At 37.0% G+C, this 15,758-nt stretch overlaps 1 protein-coding gene across 1 annotated transcript in view; it reads right to left on the minus strand.

The window, feature by feature from the left end:
* The window catches only part of PXDN (peroxidasin), a 94,709-nt gene that overhangs the window by 28,547 nt on the left and 50,404 nt on the right, over positions 1-15,758 (minus strand). Inside the window, exons 9-16 of the mRNA XM_075707551.1 lie at positions 14,741-14,910; positions 13,525-13,797; positions 12,068-12,184; positions 10,717-10,875; positions 6,601-6,713; positions 5,433-5,589; positions 1,594-1,702; positions 1,012-1,169 (exon numbers count right to left, since the gene is read on the minus strand). Coding sequence (XP_075563666.1) covers positions 1,012-1,169; positions 1,594-1,702; positions 5,433-5,589; positions 6,601-6,713; positions 10,717-10,875; positions 12,068-12,184; positions 13,525-13,797; positions 14,741-14,910 — 1,256 coding nt within the window. The remainder of the gene's footprint in view (positions 1-1,011; positions 1,170-1,593; positions 1,703-5,432; positions 5,590-6,600; positions 6,714-10,716; positions 10,876-12,067; positions 12,185-13,524; positions 13,798-14,740; positions 14,911-15,758) is intronic.

A 15,758-nucleotide genomic window follows, 5' to 3' on the forward strand; every position in this document is an offset into this window, starting at 1 on the left:
CTCCACAAAGCTTGCAGTCTTTGGTCTTACAAATACTTGCCTAGTTCATGGTCAGAGTTAAATTTTTCGGAAGTTACAATAAATACTCAATTATAAACATCAAAAAGAATATAATAAGTAAAAATATCTCCTCTAGATTTTCAGTGTAGCTTTTGGCTACGTCTCAAGTCTCAAAAGCTCTCCTAAAACTCTCATTATTTCCAAATGCTTCAGTCCTATGTCTCAAGCCTATCCACACACACATCTGCACACATTAGCTGCATATGCTCCAGCTGGACTTCATGAATTTGAACTTGGATTTCAATAACTAAAAGGTAGAAATATTAAACCTCGCATTTTTTCTGCTATTTATAAAAAGCTGCAAAAACTGCATTTCTCATTACATCAGATTCAGTGTTAAAGAAAACAACTAGCTTAGTTTGATAGGCACTTACAGAATGAGTGGCAAATAATTCTTTGAATACTATTGTGGTACATGCAGAAACCTTGGTTTGTAAAGATACAAATCCTTCTTGTTATATCATCTTCTCTCCTTGCCAAGGCATGCTGACAGTAAATGGTTTTACTTAAAGAAACATGAACAAAATGCTGATTATTTTTAATATATAACAGAAAAGTCTGTTCTGCTATGAAACAATGGTCCTAAAGAATTAACACACAGGGGATTAACAAACAGGATGTATTATGCACTTCCATTACACCAAATTTGGCCACTAGAAGAATCTGAACATGAATTTTTCCCTAATGTCAATGTGAGGAAAAATAAAAGCACTCTACTTGGAGAGCTCAAACAAACTGAGTTACACCATAATGTAGCAATGTGCAAACCAAGGACTGAACTGGGCAAACACATACATTTGGTAAAATTTTGCAAAGTCAGATACTCCACTGATTTCAATGTAATGGTTCTGCAATTGGGACCCAGTCTCAGAAAATAAATGCCTCTTGAAGTATAATGACTTAAGAAGGCAAATACACTTTAACACAGAAAAATAAGGAAAGAGTACTCACTTGTTCCATTCAAGTCAACCATTAGACCATCCTGTACATGATCTTGAATAAGCTGTAATGTCCTTTCAAATATTTCCCCAGCTCTTGCTTGCTCAACAGTGTATGGATCCCTTGGGTATCGAAATAAGGCTAGCAAATCATTTGGAGAACGAGGACGACTGACAGAGAATTTGAAAAAAATATTAAGTGTACACAGGAGTTACGAAATAACAACACTACATAAATCATGTAAATGTTCAGCAATGTGACTAGTACATACCTTGATTACTCATCTCAAAATGGAAGCCAAAGGAAAAAAAAATATATATATTGAATAAAATAATAAAACATTAAACATTTAGTAGCAATTAAACATTTAGTAGCCTTTTAATACACATTATCCCAGCAGAACAGAGATCTCAACAGGAGTGTTTAAACATTAGGAATCTGTACATGTTAAACTGTTAGTATTCCCAGACCTAACCAGATGATAATAATGTCATTTAAATAATAAAATGGCGTCTTGCTTAATAAATGTTCCATTATTTCTAGTATATACAAAATTAATTTTGAATTCTCAATATAAAAAAGAGAACAGGATACCTGTCAAACAGATGTGTACGTGTTGAATTTATTGCTCTGTCAACAGTCGCAATTGCTTCCACAATTGATGTTTGTACAAAAGGATCTCCATTTCGGCTGACATTAGGGACTACAGAAAGAGGAATTCACATGTTATTGCAGAAATGGCCACACACAAAAAGATACTTCTATAAAACAGAGTCTAGACACGACATCATTTCAGTTGTACAAAGTAAACCCCTGTTCTTTAAGCACTAGTTCGTCCAAATATAAAATTCTTAACCATTCTGGAATTCTATCAAAGCATATTACAGTAGAGCAAAATTAATTTAAACCAGAAGTTAATGTAAGTTTAAAAGTCAGCTTGCTTATAATTCTAAAACAAAATCAAGTGAAGATAAACGCATATAGTGTTTAACTGTCCATTAATTAGTCCTACAATTTCAAGTAAAAATGACCAAAGAAAAAATTATTATTAAGGGTTTTTCTCTGCTGTGGTGTATTATCAGCTGTCAGGTGTTGATATCAAAAGCCTGACCTATATCCACTGAAATCATTGCAAGTATTCCCTTTGATTTCAATCAGTACTGAATTAGTACTGAATTCAATGTAAGAATTTAAAGGGTTTACAGGAATGCGTTACAAGTGGAAAATACTGACAGACTTAGTTTGCCTTTTAGAACACACGAATCACATAAATTCAAAGAGATTTTAGAAAAAAAGAAAAGAACACACACAAGAAATTAAAAAAAAAAACCACAGAATTTTATATATTTCCAAATAGCTACAGTAAATGAACACTGCTCCTCTCCTGAGCTTAGTCTAGTAAGCAACACACATTAATTTTAAATGGCTATAAATATTCTATTTATTTTGATCACTACTTTGTTTTCTACTTTAAAATTATCTAGCTTTCTAATACTACATTAAAAATCACATGCTTAAAAAGCTATTTAACGACTCTGCATAATACTGGAAACTCACTAATGCATAGGCCCATTCATCTACTTTCTTATACAGTACTCAGTTGCAGCTGGATGTTTCTACAACGTATCTAGGGCTAATAACCTTCTTTTCAGTCTAAACCAAGAACTACCAGATCTAGGGGCAACAGCTAACGATTTCCAGAGTGTGTTTAGATTGGAGAAGTCACACAGGAAGAAGGGTAAAGTGGGGAAAAAGTCCAAAGCAAATACACTGGAATAAAATCAGCAGATGTACAAAATCAGCTGACACAAAAACCGTTGTTTGCAAGCTTATGATGACTTTTTCTTTCTTTTCTAGGTAATATTTCATTATTCCTTCATAACTGGCAGCTTAGGCTGTGTCTATATGAGTTTCAGAGTCTAGACCTGGGTAATCAAACTTAACCATCTATACTGTCAAATAAAACAGTCCCTGGCACTTCACAGCTGTAGCTGAAGGCCCTTTCTGTGCTCTGAGGCCAGCTCCCTTGGGCTGCTGACAACGTACTCCCAGCATCCAAAATGAGCTGACCCCTTCCACAGTGCCTAACGGCAATAGTCCCTGATCTGTCCTAATTACCAACTGTCCTTGCTTGACAGCTTCATTTTCATAGCAACCATACAGAAACACTATCAGATAAGCTACTTATTTTAAGGAGAAATATAATTTATAGGTTTGCTGCCCTCATTTTAGTTGCTTCAGAGGGTCCTTGTGTGCCATGAATCATCTTGACACTGCAACACTGCAGATTTTAAAGATCTGGTGGCTGGTTTACCTTCCCTAGTGCTATGACAGACGTAATCTTGGTGTTCACTTTACATGTGTGCTTTGCAGAGCTATCTTTCTAATTAATGGTACACGTGGGCTGAATCATAAACCTTGGTCAGATGTTAACTATACTGTACTTTATTTTTGTTTAGACTATTTGCTGCCGGTGGTTCTCTTTTTATACTGACAAATATTAAAAGTTAAAGCTCCCTGCAAGCCCTTCATAAGGCTTGCCTTTCATACTGGGGGGGGGGTGGCGGGGGGGGAGAAATGGTAATTTTTTTAAGCAACAAAAACTTAATCCACAACATCCTGCTTTACACTTAATCCAGAGACTTTTACAAAACAACAGAAAAGGACAGAAGAAAAGGGCAAAAGAAAAGTATCTTTAAAATATTATCAAACACGGCCAGCAAAACCTGCCCCCCAGATTCTATACACTTGCCTTTATTTTGTCTCAATGTTAAGAAAATATTTTTATGCATTGAGAACATTCATAAAACATTAGCTTTGTTTAAAAGAAATGTTGACATGCAAGTTTTTAGGCATTTCTGGCTATGCCATTATTAATACTATCCAGATAGCAAGTATCCTGTACTTATAATCTGTCCACTTGTCCTCCTTGCTTCTCTGACAGCTTTCTTTTTATAGCAACCATAGAGAAACAGCATCTGATATCCCACTAGTAATAAGGAGAAACATCATTTACAGTTTCAGACTGAATGCAGATTAATCAAGGGTAGTTTCACTAATTTTATGTTTATTGATGCTACAGTTTATACAAAAAATAACCACATTACAATTAAACACTGCAGATCAGCTAGCACCAAGTTTTGCAGTTTGCCAAGTTCGGCAGATGAGAATGAGCAGCTGACACCTGCACTAAGTGAATGAAACTGGTTTCCATTGGGGTTACAGTTCAATTTATGGTTTTATTTTTCAGAGACCTTATTGATTTGAGATCTGTCTAATCTTTTTTTTTTTTTTTTTAAACCAAAGAACTTTTTTTTCTGTGCATCTCCAGAGTAACCAAGATTAACCAATTTTTATGGACTTTCATTCACAGACTTCATATATGTAGATGAAACCTTATCACTGAATGATTCCCAGTCCTGCAATTCTTCTCTCAGAAATAATCTTTACAGATTGAAGAAGTACTATTTTTGATAGAGCAGAGGGTAGATTGATACTCTACTAAAAGCAACTTAAGCCAGGGAACATCATAGTTTTATTGATACCATATGATTGATATCATGGTAATCAATACATTAGAAAACGCACTGATATGTATTTAAGAATTTAGTAAACAAAATACAGAACATGAGACATAACACTGGGAAACAATATCCAATATGTTAAAGGAATCACTGCTCAATACTCATTTTTCAGTGATACATTGTGTCATATTTTCTACTGAAAGACAAAAAAAAAAAAAATCACACAGTTTCCTTAATATTTTCCATCAAAATGAATCTGAAAAATCAGCAGTTTTACCGAATAAATCACAAAAGCATTAGGGTGTAACAAAGTTATTTCCTTAGCGTCTTTGGCTGCTTTATTACCAATTATTACGTATTAATAATTGATAACTATTATTACTTTCAAATAATTAGAAGAAGCTCAAATAGTCTCCTTTTCTTTCTGTTTTCTCCTTTAGCTTCTTCAGATCATTATGACTTTCCTGAATTCTTTCACAATGGTTGAGCCTAATTTTCAACCAAGTGCTGTAAAGTGCCCCTTTAAAGATGCCACAGGACTTTTTGTCAAGTTATCCCTAAAGATTAGACTGTGTGTTCAACTAGCAAATTCTAATAGGTCCAAATAATATCTCAAGAGGAAAGTAGTATTAACTAACTGGAGCCCAAAGCATTGTTTGTTTTGAATCTTAACTCATGGAGATATTTTGGCTGACATATTCCCATCTTACTCACATCTGTGCAGACAGTTGCCTGAACTAAATGAAGAAAAAAAAAAAAAACACCAAAAAAGAGACGATTATGGGAGAAAAACAAAAATATGAATAAAAGGAAGAATTTAACATCCGATTAACTTTTTTACATCTTACAAATTAGGCAGTTAGAATAAAACGAATAATCTAACTCATACCTCTGATTCATACACCTTACCGTTAACACTAAGCACCATACTAACAGAGGAGTATCCTATGGTATTCCGGGCAACACATTCATATCGACCTTCATCAGCTGTTCCAACATCGCGAATGGTAAGAAATCCCTCTGGACTAACATGAAATTTTCCACTCTCAGTTACCTGTACTCCATCCTGCAGCAAAGCACAGTGTTTAGTTAATCTAAACACTCTTTGTTTTCAAACCTGAATTTTTCCCTTCTTTTTCTCTTTTATTTTTTCATTTTATATTTCTATTTTGCATGCCAAGATAATAGCCAAATAGATTTAGATAAACTTATATAAAAAACTCACAAAGTTATGTTGACAGAAGGACTTGCATGTACTTCTAAATTGTACAGTGCATTTATTTACTTTTAAAAGTACTCATTATTATAAATCAACGTATTTTAGTGCTTACAGGTCCTCACCACATAAAATTTAAGACCCAAAAATAAGACAGTATCTCTTGAAAACACATATATTTCATTTTACTCAAAATTAACCAACTAAGATCTCAAGAGCTTTATATGTATCAATTCTTCATGTGCTACACGTTTAGAAGCTATTTAAGGTACATCAAAGTACATTTTGTAATGCTCACTAATTGAAGAGAAGATGATAATCAGGAAAACTGAAGATCAGTATTAGCAACCCATTAATTCACTGGTAACTCTGCTAATAACTCTAACTATTAGTTTGAGATAACAATTATTGCACCAATGGAAATCAAAGCCACAGAGAGCTTACCAAAGTGTTACTGAAACATGTCCTGGTTGAAGTGTCAGCCTAACACTGTCAAAGGTTCAGCAATACAGTCTTTTTTATTGCTTTATATCTATAGTATCATTGAAAGTGTGAATATTAATAGTATATTCACACAGAACCCTCCCTAAAATACACAGGCTTTTTAAGGCCTACATTATGAATTTTAGCTGGTCTATATAATGATTTGCATAACCATATATATATTTTTATATATATAAAATTCAGGTTTGATATCTATATACATGCTCTGTATTAAAGAAGATTTGCTGACTGAACTTCAGGTAACGTTTTCAGACACCAGAGCAAGCAAAAATTTGACAATGTGCACTTTAAATAGCTAGTTACGAAGAGATGGAAAGGCCACTGCCTTTCTGCAACAACTAAACAAATATCTAGTACCTTATTCCATGTAATTACTGGCTCCGGCTCTCCTTGAGCGCTGCATGGGATCTGCACGTTTGTGCCAACCTCCACTGTCATGTCACTGGGAACGCTGGCAAACACCGGAGTCACTAAAAAAACAAATGATACATTGACAAGGCATGAAATACAATTTGTGCAAAAGACAATCTAAAAAGAGGTCAGCACTGTTTATTTTTTTTCAGTTACCCAATACTTCTTAATCTATAGCCCTATTCTGTCTGCAAGTTTTTAGTTGCTTGTAAGTTTGTCTTAGAGATAAAATTCCTTATTCCTGATGTCTGCTTAAGGCTCATTTTTAAGTACTCTTAATTTCTAACAAAACAGGCTAGTAGCTGCCAAAAATACTTAAGTTCCGTAAATTAAAAGCTCTGACAAAAATTTCTGTGAATAGCTAAAACTGAACAAAGTCACCAGAATGAATAGCCCATCAACTTCTGTCAATTTTTTTTATGTTTTAATTTTTTAAATAGCAACAACAGAGATTTCTTAGATGAAGAAAGCAAAACTTTCCACAACTCATTCAACTGTGATTCCTCCAGCCTATGTTGCCAAGGTGCTAAGCGTTCATCGAGCTCGTACCCCCCGACACCAATGAGCCCTGGGCCTTAAAACATCAAAAAATCACCTTCAATTTTAAGGACACCAGGTACACAGTTACCTAAATCCAGTGTGAAGAAAATGAATGCATTTTTTAATCCTAATTTCCTTCAAATACAGATTGACATCCAGCACTCAGATATCATCATGAGAAGCACATACGAGATTATAAAGACATTAAGAATTGTATTTCTGCTGTAACATATCAGTGGTTTTGGAGGTATGAGAGGGGACTGTGCTTTTACAGAGACGTATTGGCCACACAGCACACATTTATGCTACCAACCAAATCTGGCCCTGGTGTTAAATTGTTTGTATGCAAATGGCTATCAAGGACGAGAAACCACTTCAAATACGGCATCCAGAGGCAGGCATCTAGCACTGGGAGGTAAGAGAGTCTGGCTCTGTGGATGTAAGCCATGTCACCCCAGCAAACAGACCTGGACCATTAATCTGTATTCATTAATACAGATTTAGCTGCAGTGACCACTGACTAGACATTCCTCAGATGAACAGTCCTTTTGTTAGAAGCCCAGACGAAAAAGTTTTCTCTCCTTGCACAATTGAAAACAGCATTGCAATGAATGTATGGAGAGCTCCAATTTCAGACTGCGTATGCAGCCTTCAGTCCTGTATTTACTATCTTTTGGTGACTGGATTTTGCAAGCTGAGTTACACAAAAACAATTTCATTAAACTTTACTCAAGTTCAGTGAAGTTTAACACAGGTGGAAGGCTATGAAACTTTTTAAAATTCAGTTTTGTTTTATGGAATTTTAGTCAACAATTTCACATATGGGAAAAAAAAAAATCTCAATTCTGACAAATAGATCTCCCCAATCTACTCTTAACTAAGAAAAAACAATGGAATTTTTTTCTGACATCTAAGCTCAGGAATACATTTGAGCCCCTTTCACTAAAATACTGTTTAAAATGAGGTCACTAACAAGAACTGCTTTGAATTAAATGTTTCATCTCCTTGAATTTAGATAACACCAAAGTAATTAACTAAATTATAAGTATTATAGAATCACAGAATCGTTTAGGTTGGAAAAGGACCTTAAGATCATCCAGTCCAACCATTAACCTAACACTACCAAGTCCACCACTAAACCAATTAAGGGGAGAGTATTTCATGTTTCCTGGCTTGGTGGCTGGATTATTTTTTTAATGAAAGTAAAAACTAGGAATCATTAAGGTTGGAAAAGATCTCTAAGATCATCCATCCAACCGTCAACGCAACACCACCATGCCCACTAAACCATGTCCCAAAGTGCCATGTCTAACCGTTTTTTGAACACCTCCAGGGACGGTGACTCCACCACCTCTCTGGGCAGCCCGTTCCAATGCTTGACTACACTTTCCATGAAGAAATTTCTCCTAATATCCAATCTAAACCTCCCCTCATGCAACATGAGGCCATTTCCTCTCGTCCTATCACTTGCTACTTGGGAGAAGAGACCAACACCCACCTCACTACAACCTCCTTTCAGGTAGTTGTAGAGAGCCATAAGGTCTCCCCTCAGCCTCCTCTTCTCCAGGCTGAACACCCCCAGCTCCCTCAGCCGCTCCTCATAAGGCCTGTGCTCCAGACCCTTCACCAGCTTCGTTGCCCTTCTCTGGACACGCTCCAGCACCTCAATGTCTTTCTTGTATTGAGGGGCCCAAAACTGGACACAGTATTCCAGGTGTGGCCTCACCACTGCTGAGTAGAGGGGGACAATCACTTCCCTGCTCCTACTGGCCACACTATTCCTGACACAAGCCAGGATGCTGTTGGCCTTCTTGGCCACCTGGGCACACTGCTGGCTCATGTTCAGCCGGCTGTCTAACCAACACCCCCAGGTCCTTTTCGGCCAGGCAGCTTTCCAGCCACTCTTACCCAAGCCTGTAGCGTTGCATGGGGTTGTTGTGACCGAAGTGCAGGACCCGGCACTTGGCCTTGTTGAACCTCATACAGTTGGCCTCAGCCCATCGGTCCAGCCTGTCCAGGTCCCTCTGCAGGGCCATCCTACCCTCCAGCAGATCGACACTCCCACCCAGTTTGGTGTCATCTGCAAACTTACTGAGGGTGCACTCAATCCCCTCATCCAGATCGTTGATAAAGATATTAAACAAGGCTGGCCTCAAAACAGAGCCCTGGGGAACACCGCTCGTGACCGGCCACCAACTGGACTTAACTCCATTTACCACTACTCTCTGGGCTTGGCCACCCAGCCAGTTTTTTACCCAGCAAAGACTACGCCCATCCAAGCCATGAGCCACCAGCTTCCTTAGGAGAATGCTGTGGGAGATGGTGTCAAAGGCTTTACTGAAGTCCAGGTAGATGACATCCACAGCCTTTCCTTCATCCACCAGGAGGGTCACCAGGTCATAGAAGGAGATCAGGTTGGTCAAGCAGGACCTGCCTTTCATGAACCCATGCTGGCTGGGCCTGATCCCCTGGTTGACCTGCACATGTCTGTTGAGCGTACTCAAGATGAACCGCTCCATAACCTTCCCCGGCACGGAGGTCAGGCTGACAGGCCTGTAGGTCCCCCGGATCCTCTTTCCAGCCCTTCTTGTAGATGGGTGTCACATTGGCAAGCGTCTAATTAAGAGTCTAATTAATCCTAGAAGTAGCTTGCTTACAATTTACTTGAAGAAAAGCATAAGGAAAATAGAGTGGGGTTTTTTTTCTGTGTCAGCTTATTTTCAGTATAAGGAATGACTTTTCATTGTGAAGGTCATTCTGCTGTTGTAAAATAAAACACTCTGTTTCTGGACATCAAAACATTATGTTAATAACACTATTTAGTTAACAGCATACAGTCTTGTAAGAAACTAGTCTTTTCACAAAACAAAATACTTTCCCAAGCATAGGAATACTGTTATCCACAAAGCAAACCTCCATTATTTACAAAAAAGAGTAAATCAGATAAACTTTTTTCATGGAAGACAGGAATGATACTCTGTACAAATACTGATAAGTATCCATATATGTTATTTATTAAAAACCACCTGGAATGTAAAACCAGATATACTCAGAAATAATGATCAGAAGTGTGAAATGTTAGCAATACCCCGAACAGCAAGTTTTCTAAACAACAAAAGATATTGCCTCATTCTAACAAGCTTTTATCAAAAAGGGCCATGTTTAGTTGTAAGCTTATGTAGTCTCCAAGTGACTTTGTTCAAAGCCTATCAGGGCACACTGTCCCACATGCTCAATTTATAAAAACTAATAAAACACCTTAAAATTCAAAACCAGCAACTTAGAATCATTGTAAAATGCAGCAAAAGTGCTGAAGAAGAATGTAAGCACTATTCATGCTCTGTTCCAAAAGCTTTTTTAATTCTAAACAAAGATATACTACTTCATATTAACATGCTGTGCCATCAAAAATGATTCTTAATCTTACATTTTAGGGAAAAAAAAATAAATCAGACACAGTACTGTGTATTTTAGTGTAAGCTTAAATCTTTTTTTTTCAGCAGCTGTACATGGAGAACATACCTCTAGGCTGTACGGTTAGGTATACAACAATTCGTTGAGATCCGATAATGTTGACAGCTTGGCATTCATACTGCCCCTGGTCATGCAGAGCAACCCTGGAAATCCTTAGGGTTCCAGAGGATAGAACTAAGTGTCTTCTGTCAACAGACAACTGGCCTCCTGAAACACAGAGCAACAGCATTTCCTATTCATAGCAGTGCAGAAAAAAGTCCTTTTGTGTCAGAAAAAGGGAAATCCAGAAGATTTTAAATTAGATAAAACATTGGAAAAAATTAAAGTCTCTTAAGAAAAAAGTTTGAAACCTTTACTTCTCAGAAGATAAACACACAAAGCAAACAAAACATACATATGCACACAATCATAATCCTGATCTCTTATCTGTTTGTAGTAGAAATAAATATTTTCATTTAAGAACCATGATAAAGCATCCAAATGAGAAACCATCATAAGAACACCAACAGGTATTACAGTTCATTTCATATTATTGCTATGTGTGTAAGACACAATTCATCTCATCTGCCTAGAGCCATCTAGAGAATCCATATAAAAATAAAGACAGCCCTAAAAAAATGGAATACAATAAAAATGAAATAAAAGGCACATCCGTGTCTGTACCCTATTCTTCCTTTCTGGACATTTCATTTGATTGGAGCAATCTTGGCAGAGGGAGAAACAGGGACACTATCAGCATGAAAATGATCAAAAGCTTCTTAAAAATCAGCTTTATCCATCATAACTTAGAGTTTCCCAAGAGTTGTTTTGCCTGCTAGAGCTATTTTATTTGATTCAAGTGGAATATTTACTTACTGACAAAACATTCACTACAGTGTTTCTTCCAGCTGGATCTGGCTTAATGTCTTTACGGCCACAACCTGATAAAACAGTCAGCAGAGTGCACCCCAGTGTTCCTGTCAATCCACATTAAGTGACAGAAGTGCAGTTATGCTGCTGCCAGGTTGGACTGTTCTGGTTTCTGAAGAGAGCACATCCCACCTAATTTCAGATCGCCAGTTAATGACAGTCGTCTCCATTTCTTCTGCAGTAAACCAGCAGTGATAGGTATTGCCACATGTGATTTGTCTCATATTTCTTAAACATTTATTATTAGGAATCTATTATGGAGACGTATATTTTAGTGACTCTTTTTTACTGAATAATGAAAAATACTTGGGCAGCTAGCTTCCGTGGGACGCCTTGCCTTTTCTGGCTAAAGCAGAAAGAGATGAGCTCTGTTTCCTTCAGAGACTGAAGCATCTGAACATATACATGCAATTCTTTTCAATGCATGAGCAATTCCAAATGACAGCTAAACTATTCTAGTAGTTTAAAAGTAAAAATGTAACACACTTACCTCCTTTAGTCCAGGCAATAACAGGCTGAGGATAGCCTTGCGCTTCACAAGGGAAGTCAACGGTTTGTCCCTCAATCACTGTTTTGTCTTGAGGAGTGACAGTAAACTGAGGTAGAGCTACAGAAGAGAAAATAAACTGGTTAAAAAAAACTGAAAAATGCATGACTGTCTGAAATTACATACCGTTTCCTGTGTGACTTGAATAGCTCATATTGGTGGGAAAAGTGACGCTAATGGGACTCATACTGTGACTGCCATAGGGCAGAATTAGGGCAGCCACTTGTGCAACAGAAACATCTCCCTCATAACCTGGCCCTGGTGTCAGTGAAGGTCTCTGGGATCTACTGGCATAGATCCAAAATAAGAGGTACAGTGAGACTTGCAGACTCAAACATGGAGTGTTCCCTGGATTAAAAATACCTTCTTCTCTTCCTCTCAAAAAATCCTCAGCTAAATTGTGAAGAAAATGCAATGTAGTCAAAACCATCCTGAACTGCTCGTTTTCTTCTTTACACAAAAGGAAAGCAGTGAGTGGAGTGTGAGCCAATTTCTGCAGTAACATCATGGCATTATCAGCATGAGAAGCAATTTGTTCAGCTCTCAAAACACAATCATCCATTGGTGAATAATAAGTGAACAAACCACATGGACAAGTTGTTTTGTATAGGTTTAAAAACTGAACTCATTACAAAGCACTTGCAACCTAAACTGTTTGCCAACTAGAGATCCTAACATGAGAACAGAAACAAACTTATATTTAAAGGTTACTCAAAATGTTTTGGAAATAAAAGTTCCAGCATGAAAACACTTGCAAAAAATTCTCCATGCATATAGGAGATTGATATATTGTTCTCAAAACACTTTATATTCATACTGTCAACATACAATACCAAAATTATTGTGATCGCAATAAGTTAGAGTATTGTTTTGCAGAAAAGTTATGCTAATGCCTCAACTGGCAGAGTGATAGTTTCCATGGAACTCAGTTTCCACATTCATTGAAGTGTCTACAAAAGAAAGGCAGCACAGATCTGTACTTGAAACTCAATTTGTAGTACTCCAGACACAAATTCTAATCTCTACGACTGCTGCCTCTTACAGAAAAAATTTAATCCCCCACAAATTTGTCACTGCACGCTTATTCCTACAGGCAAACAAAACATAAGAAATATTAAACATATAAACAAACATTTCAAAACACCAATGATTAACTTCTGAGAATAATCAATGAAACTTAGCTTTCAGAGAATTAGTATATAATATCTTACTCCGAGCAAAATGTATAGCAACTTTCCTATGGACTACACTAGAATAGTGTAATTAAAAAAAAAAAATTGTTATGATTTTAGTTCAGCTCAGACAATTCAGAAAAAAAAAGACAAGCCCACACAATTTAAAGTAATACACTCTTCCTAATATGTTTTACAGCATGTCACTCCTAGTTTAATGTTACTCACCTTGGACTATGATGTACGCAGTCGCATGGATATTATCTATGCTGTTAGTTGCAAAACAGGTATACTCGCCACTGTCCTCCTGCTTCACATTTTGTATGTAAAGTCCTCCTGATGGAGTTATCGTGACACGAGGGTCATTTGGTAAAGGGGTTCTGTCGCCTTTGGTCCAGGTAATTCGCGGCTGAGGGTGCCCGGTTGCGCTGCACTCCAGGGTAACACTCTCTCCAACTAGCACTTCGGTATTTTGCGGGTGAATCACAAAACTTGGCCGGGCTGTGAGAAAAGAACAATGCCTAAGTATGACTTTTAGCTCATATAGCACTAATTTAGCTGAATAACCCAATAGCTTGGGGAATCTAGGGGGTTTTTAATAGCTCTGTTCCAACATACTTCTAATCTTGGTGCAAACTCTGCCTCATTTTAAGGCTAATCTAGCTGCAGACATCTGTAAATATCAATAGATTAAAAAATAAAAACTCATATAATTGCACTGATGTTTTTTCTTAACTGCCATTAAAACAATTTTCAAACATTTCCTTCTCATTTGCTACTCTTTATAAAAACATCTCTTCAGAGGCATAGACACTGAGACCCAGAAAACAAACTGGCTAAAAATTGCCGTAAGTGCACAAAACCCCAAAACTGATTAAGCTACGTTTTAGTAACTTTTCCCAACTATATGCGTGCTTTGCAGTGACATTTTACGTTTACCTGATGCTGAGTTTCAAAACAAAATTTTCCCAGAGCAAAAGTTTGGAATTTAGAAACACTGCAGTCCTGGACAGGAATTTAGTGCTTGCAAACATGAAGCACTGGCTAGAGAGATTCAGGCTAAAAAGCTCGTGAGCAAGAATGGCTGCACAGGGTGTGCCAAAGCTTTCATCAGAGGCCTGTTCAGAAGCTTGTGGTTTTCAGGTATCCAGAGAGAACATTACTGCACTGAGCAGCATCACAGTGCAACAGTCTCTTTTCCTAACCCTTCTATAAACAGCCTACACTACTATCATCAGAATTGCATACTACAATAAAGATATTAATTGGCTGATTTGCATTTTTGTTCTAGGGATATTATAACTTCATGATCTAGTTCTCAAGATGCCCAAGCACAAGAAATCTACATGTCAAGAACATACAAGAGCCAAAGCATCTTAGTTTTAGCAATATTATCAAAATAATTCTCTATCTGAATGCAAAATTCAGACTTCCTGTTCTTTACCTGGTGACTCAAAGTATCTAAGAGTAACTTCCTGAGTTTTCACTTCTCCAGCCACATTCTTTGCCATGCACTGGTAAATGCCTTGGTCTGTTTCTTGAGTATTCTGAATCATTAATGTGCCGTCATCTAGCAAGTTTAGACGGGAATCTTCTTTCATACTAAGCTCATTACTGTGAAGAAAAGAATCTGCTGGAGTTAAACCTTTAAATCACAAGCACAGAAAACTGCCAAATAATAAACCCCAAAATATATTACCAGAAATAACTTGGGAGGAAAAAAAAAGTTTTACTGTGTTAAGTAAAATAATAGAACTTTCAGTTTTCTCCTAAAGAGGAGGAAAAACAAAAAACAAACCAATTTTTCTTATACAAATATTATGTCTTCAAAATGAAAAGCCAAAACACTTTTTATGAATAAAAGCTTACGGGGGAAAAAAGTGAACAAAATACATATACCTGGTCTCATTTTCTTTTAAGGCTGTTCTAACTGGCAAATCAATTTAAAATGTTTCTGCTGGAAGTATATAACGTAAGTTCAACACTCAGTTTCTACTAGGAGAGGGGTTAATTGCTATAAAACCATCTTTGTGCCAACCTCTGTCTGGATTGCTTGAGGAGCACTAATGATAATTTGTATAATTATAATCTGTACTTGCTTGAAACATAAATTAAGATCAGGTCTTCAGGCTATGTCATGGATACATTTCTGTGATATTAACTAAGAACAGTTACGGGGTTTTATTAAAGGGACTGTTTCTCACTCCATCCCTCAGTACAAGATGAAGAAAGCACAGAGGAGGGATGAGATCTCACTCCCTATGTACAAAACCAAGCCTGCTTGCTGATCTGTTCAACATACCACTCAACAGGTCAATAATGGCTTTTGACCAAAATCTCGCCATATTCAATGACCTTGCAAAGAGCTTTGCTCTCATTCATGCAGCCAGCAAACAAGCCAGAGTCAATAATCCCACACCCCAAGCTCAAATTTCTTCTTAAAACTCTTTCATATCTGTATT

The sequence above is a fragment of the Pelecanus crispus genome, chromosome 3 (assembly GCF_030463565.1).
Source record: "Pelecanus crispus isolate bPelCri1 chromosome 3, bPelCri1.pri, whole genome shotgun sequence".
In the NCBI taxonomy this organism is placed as follows: domain Eukaryota; kingdom Metazoa; phylum Chordata; class Aves; order Pelecaniformes; family Pelecanidae; genus Pelecanus; species Pelecanus crispus.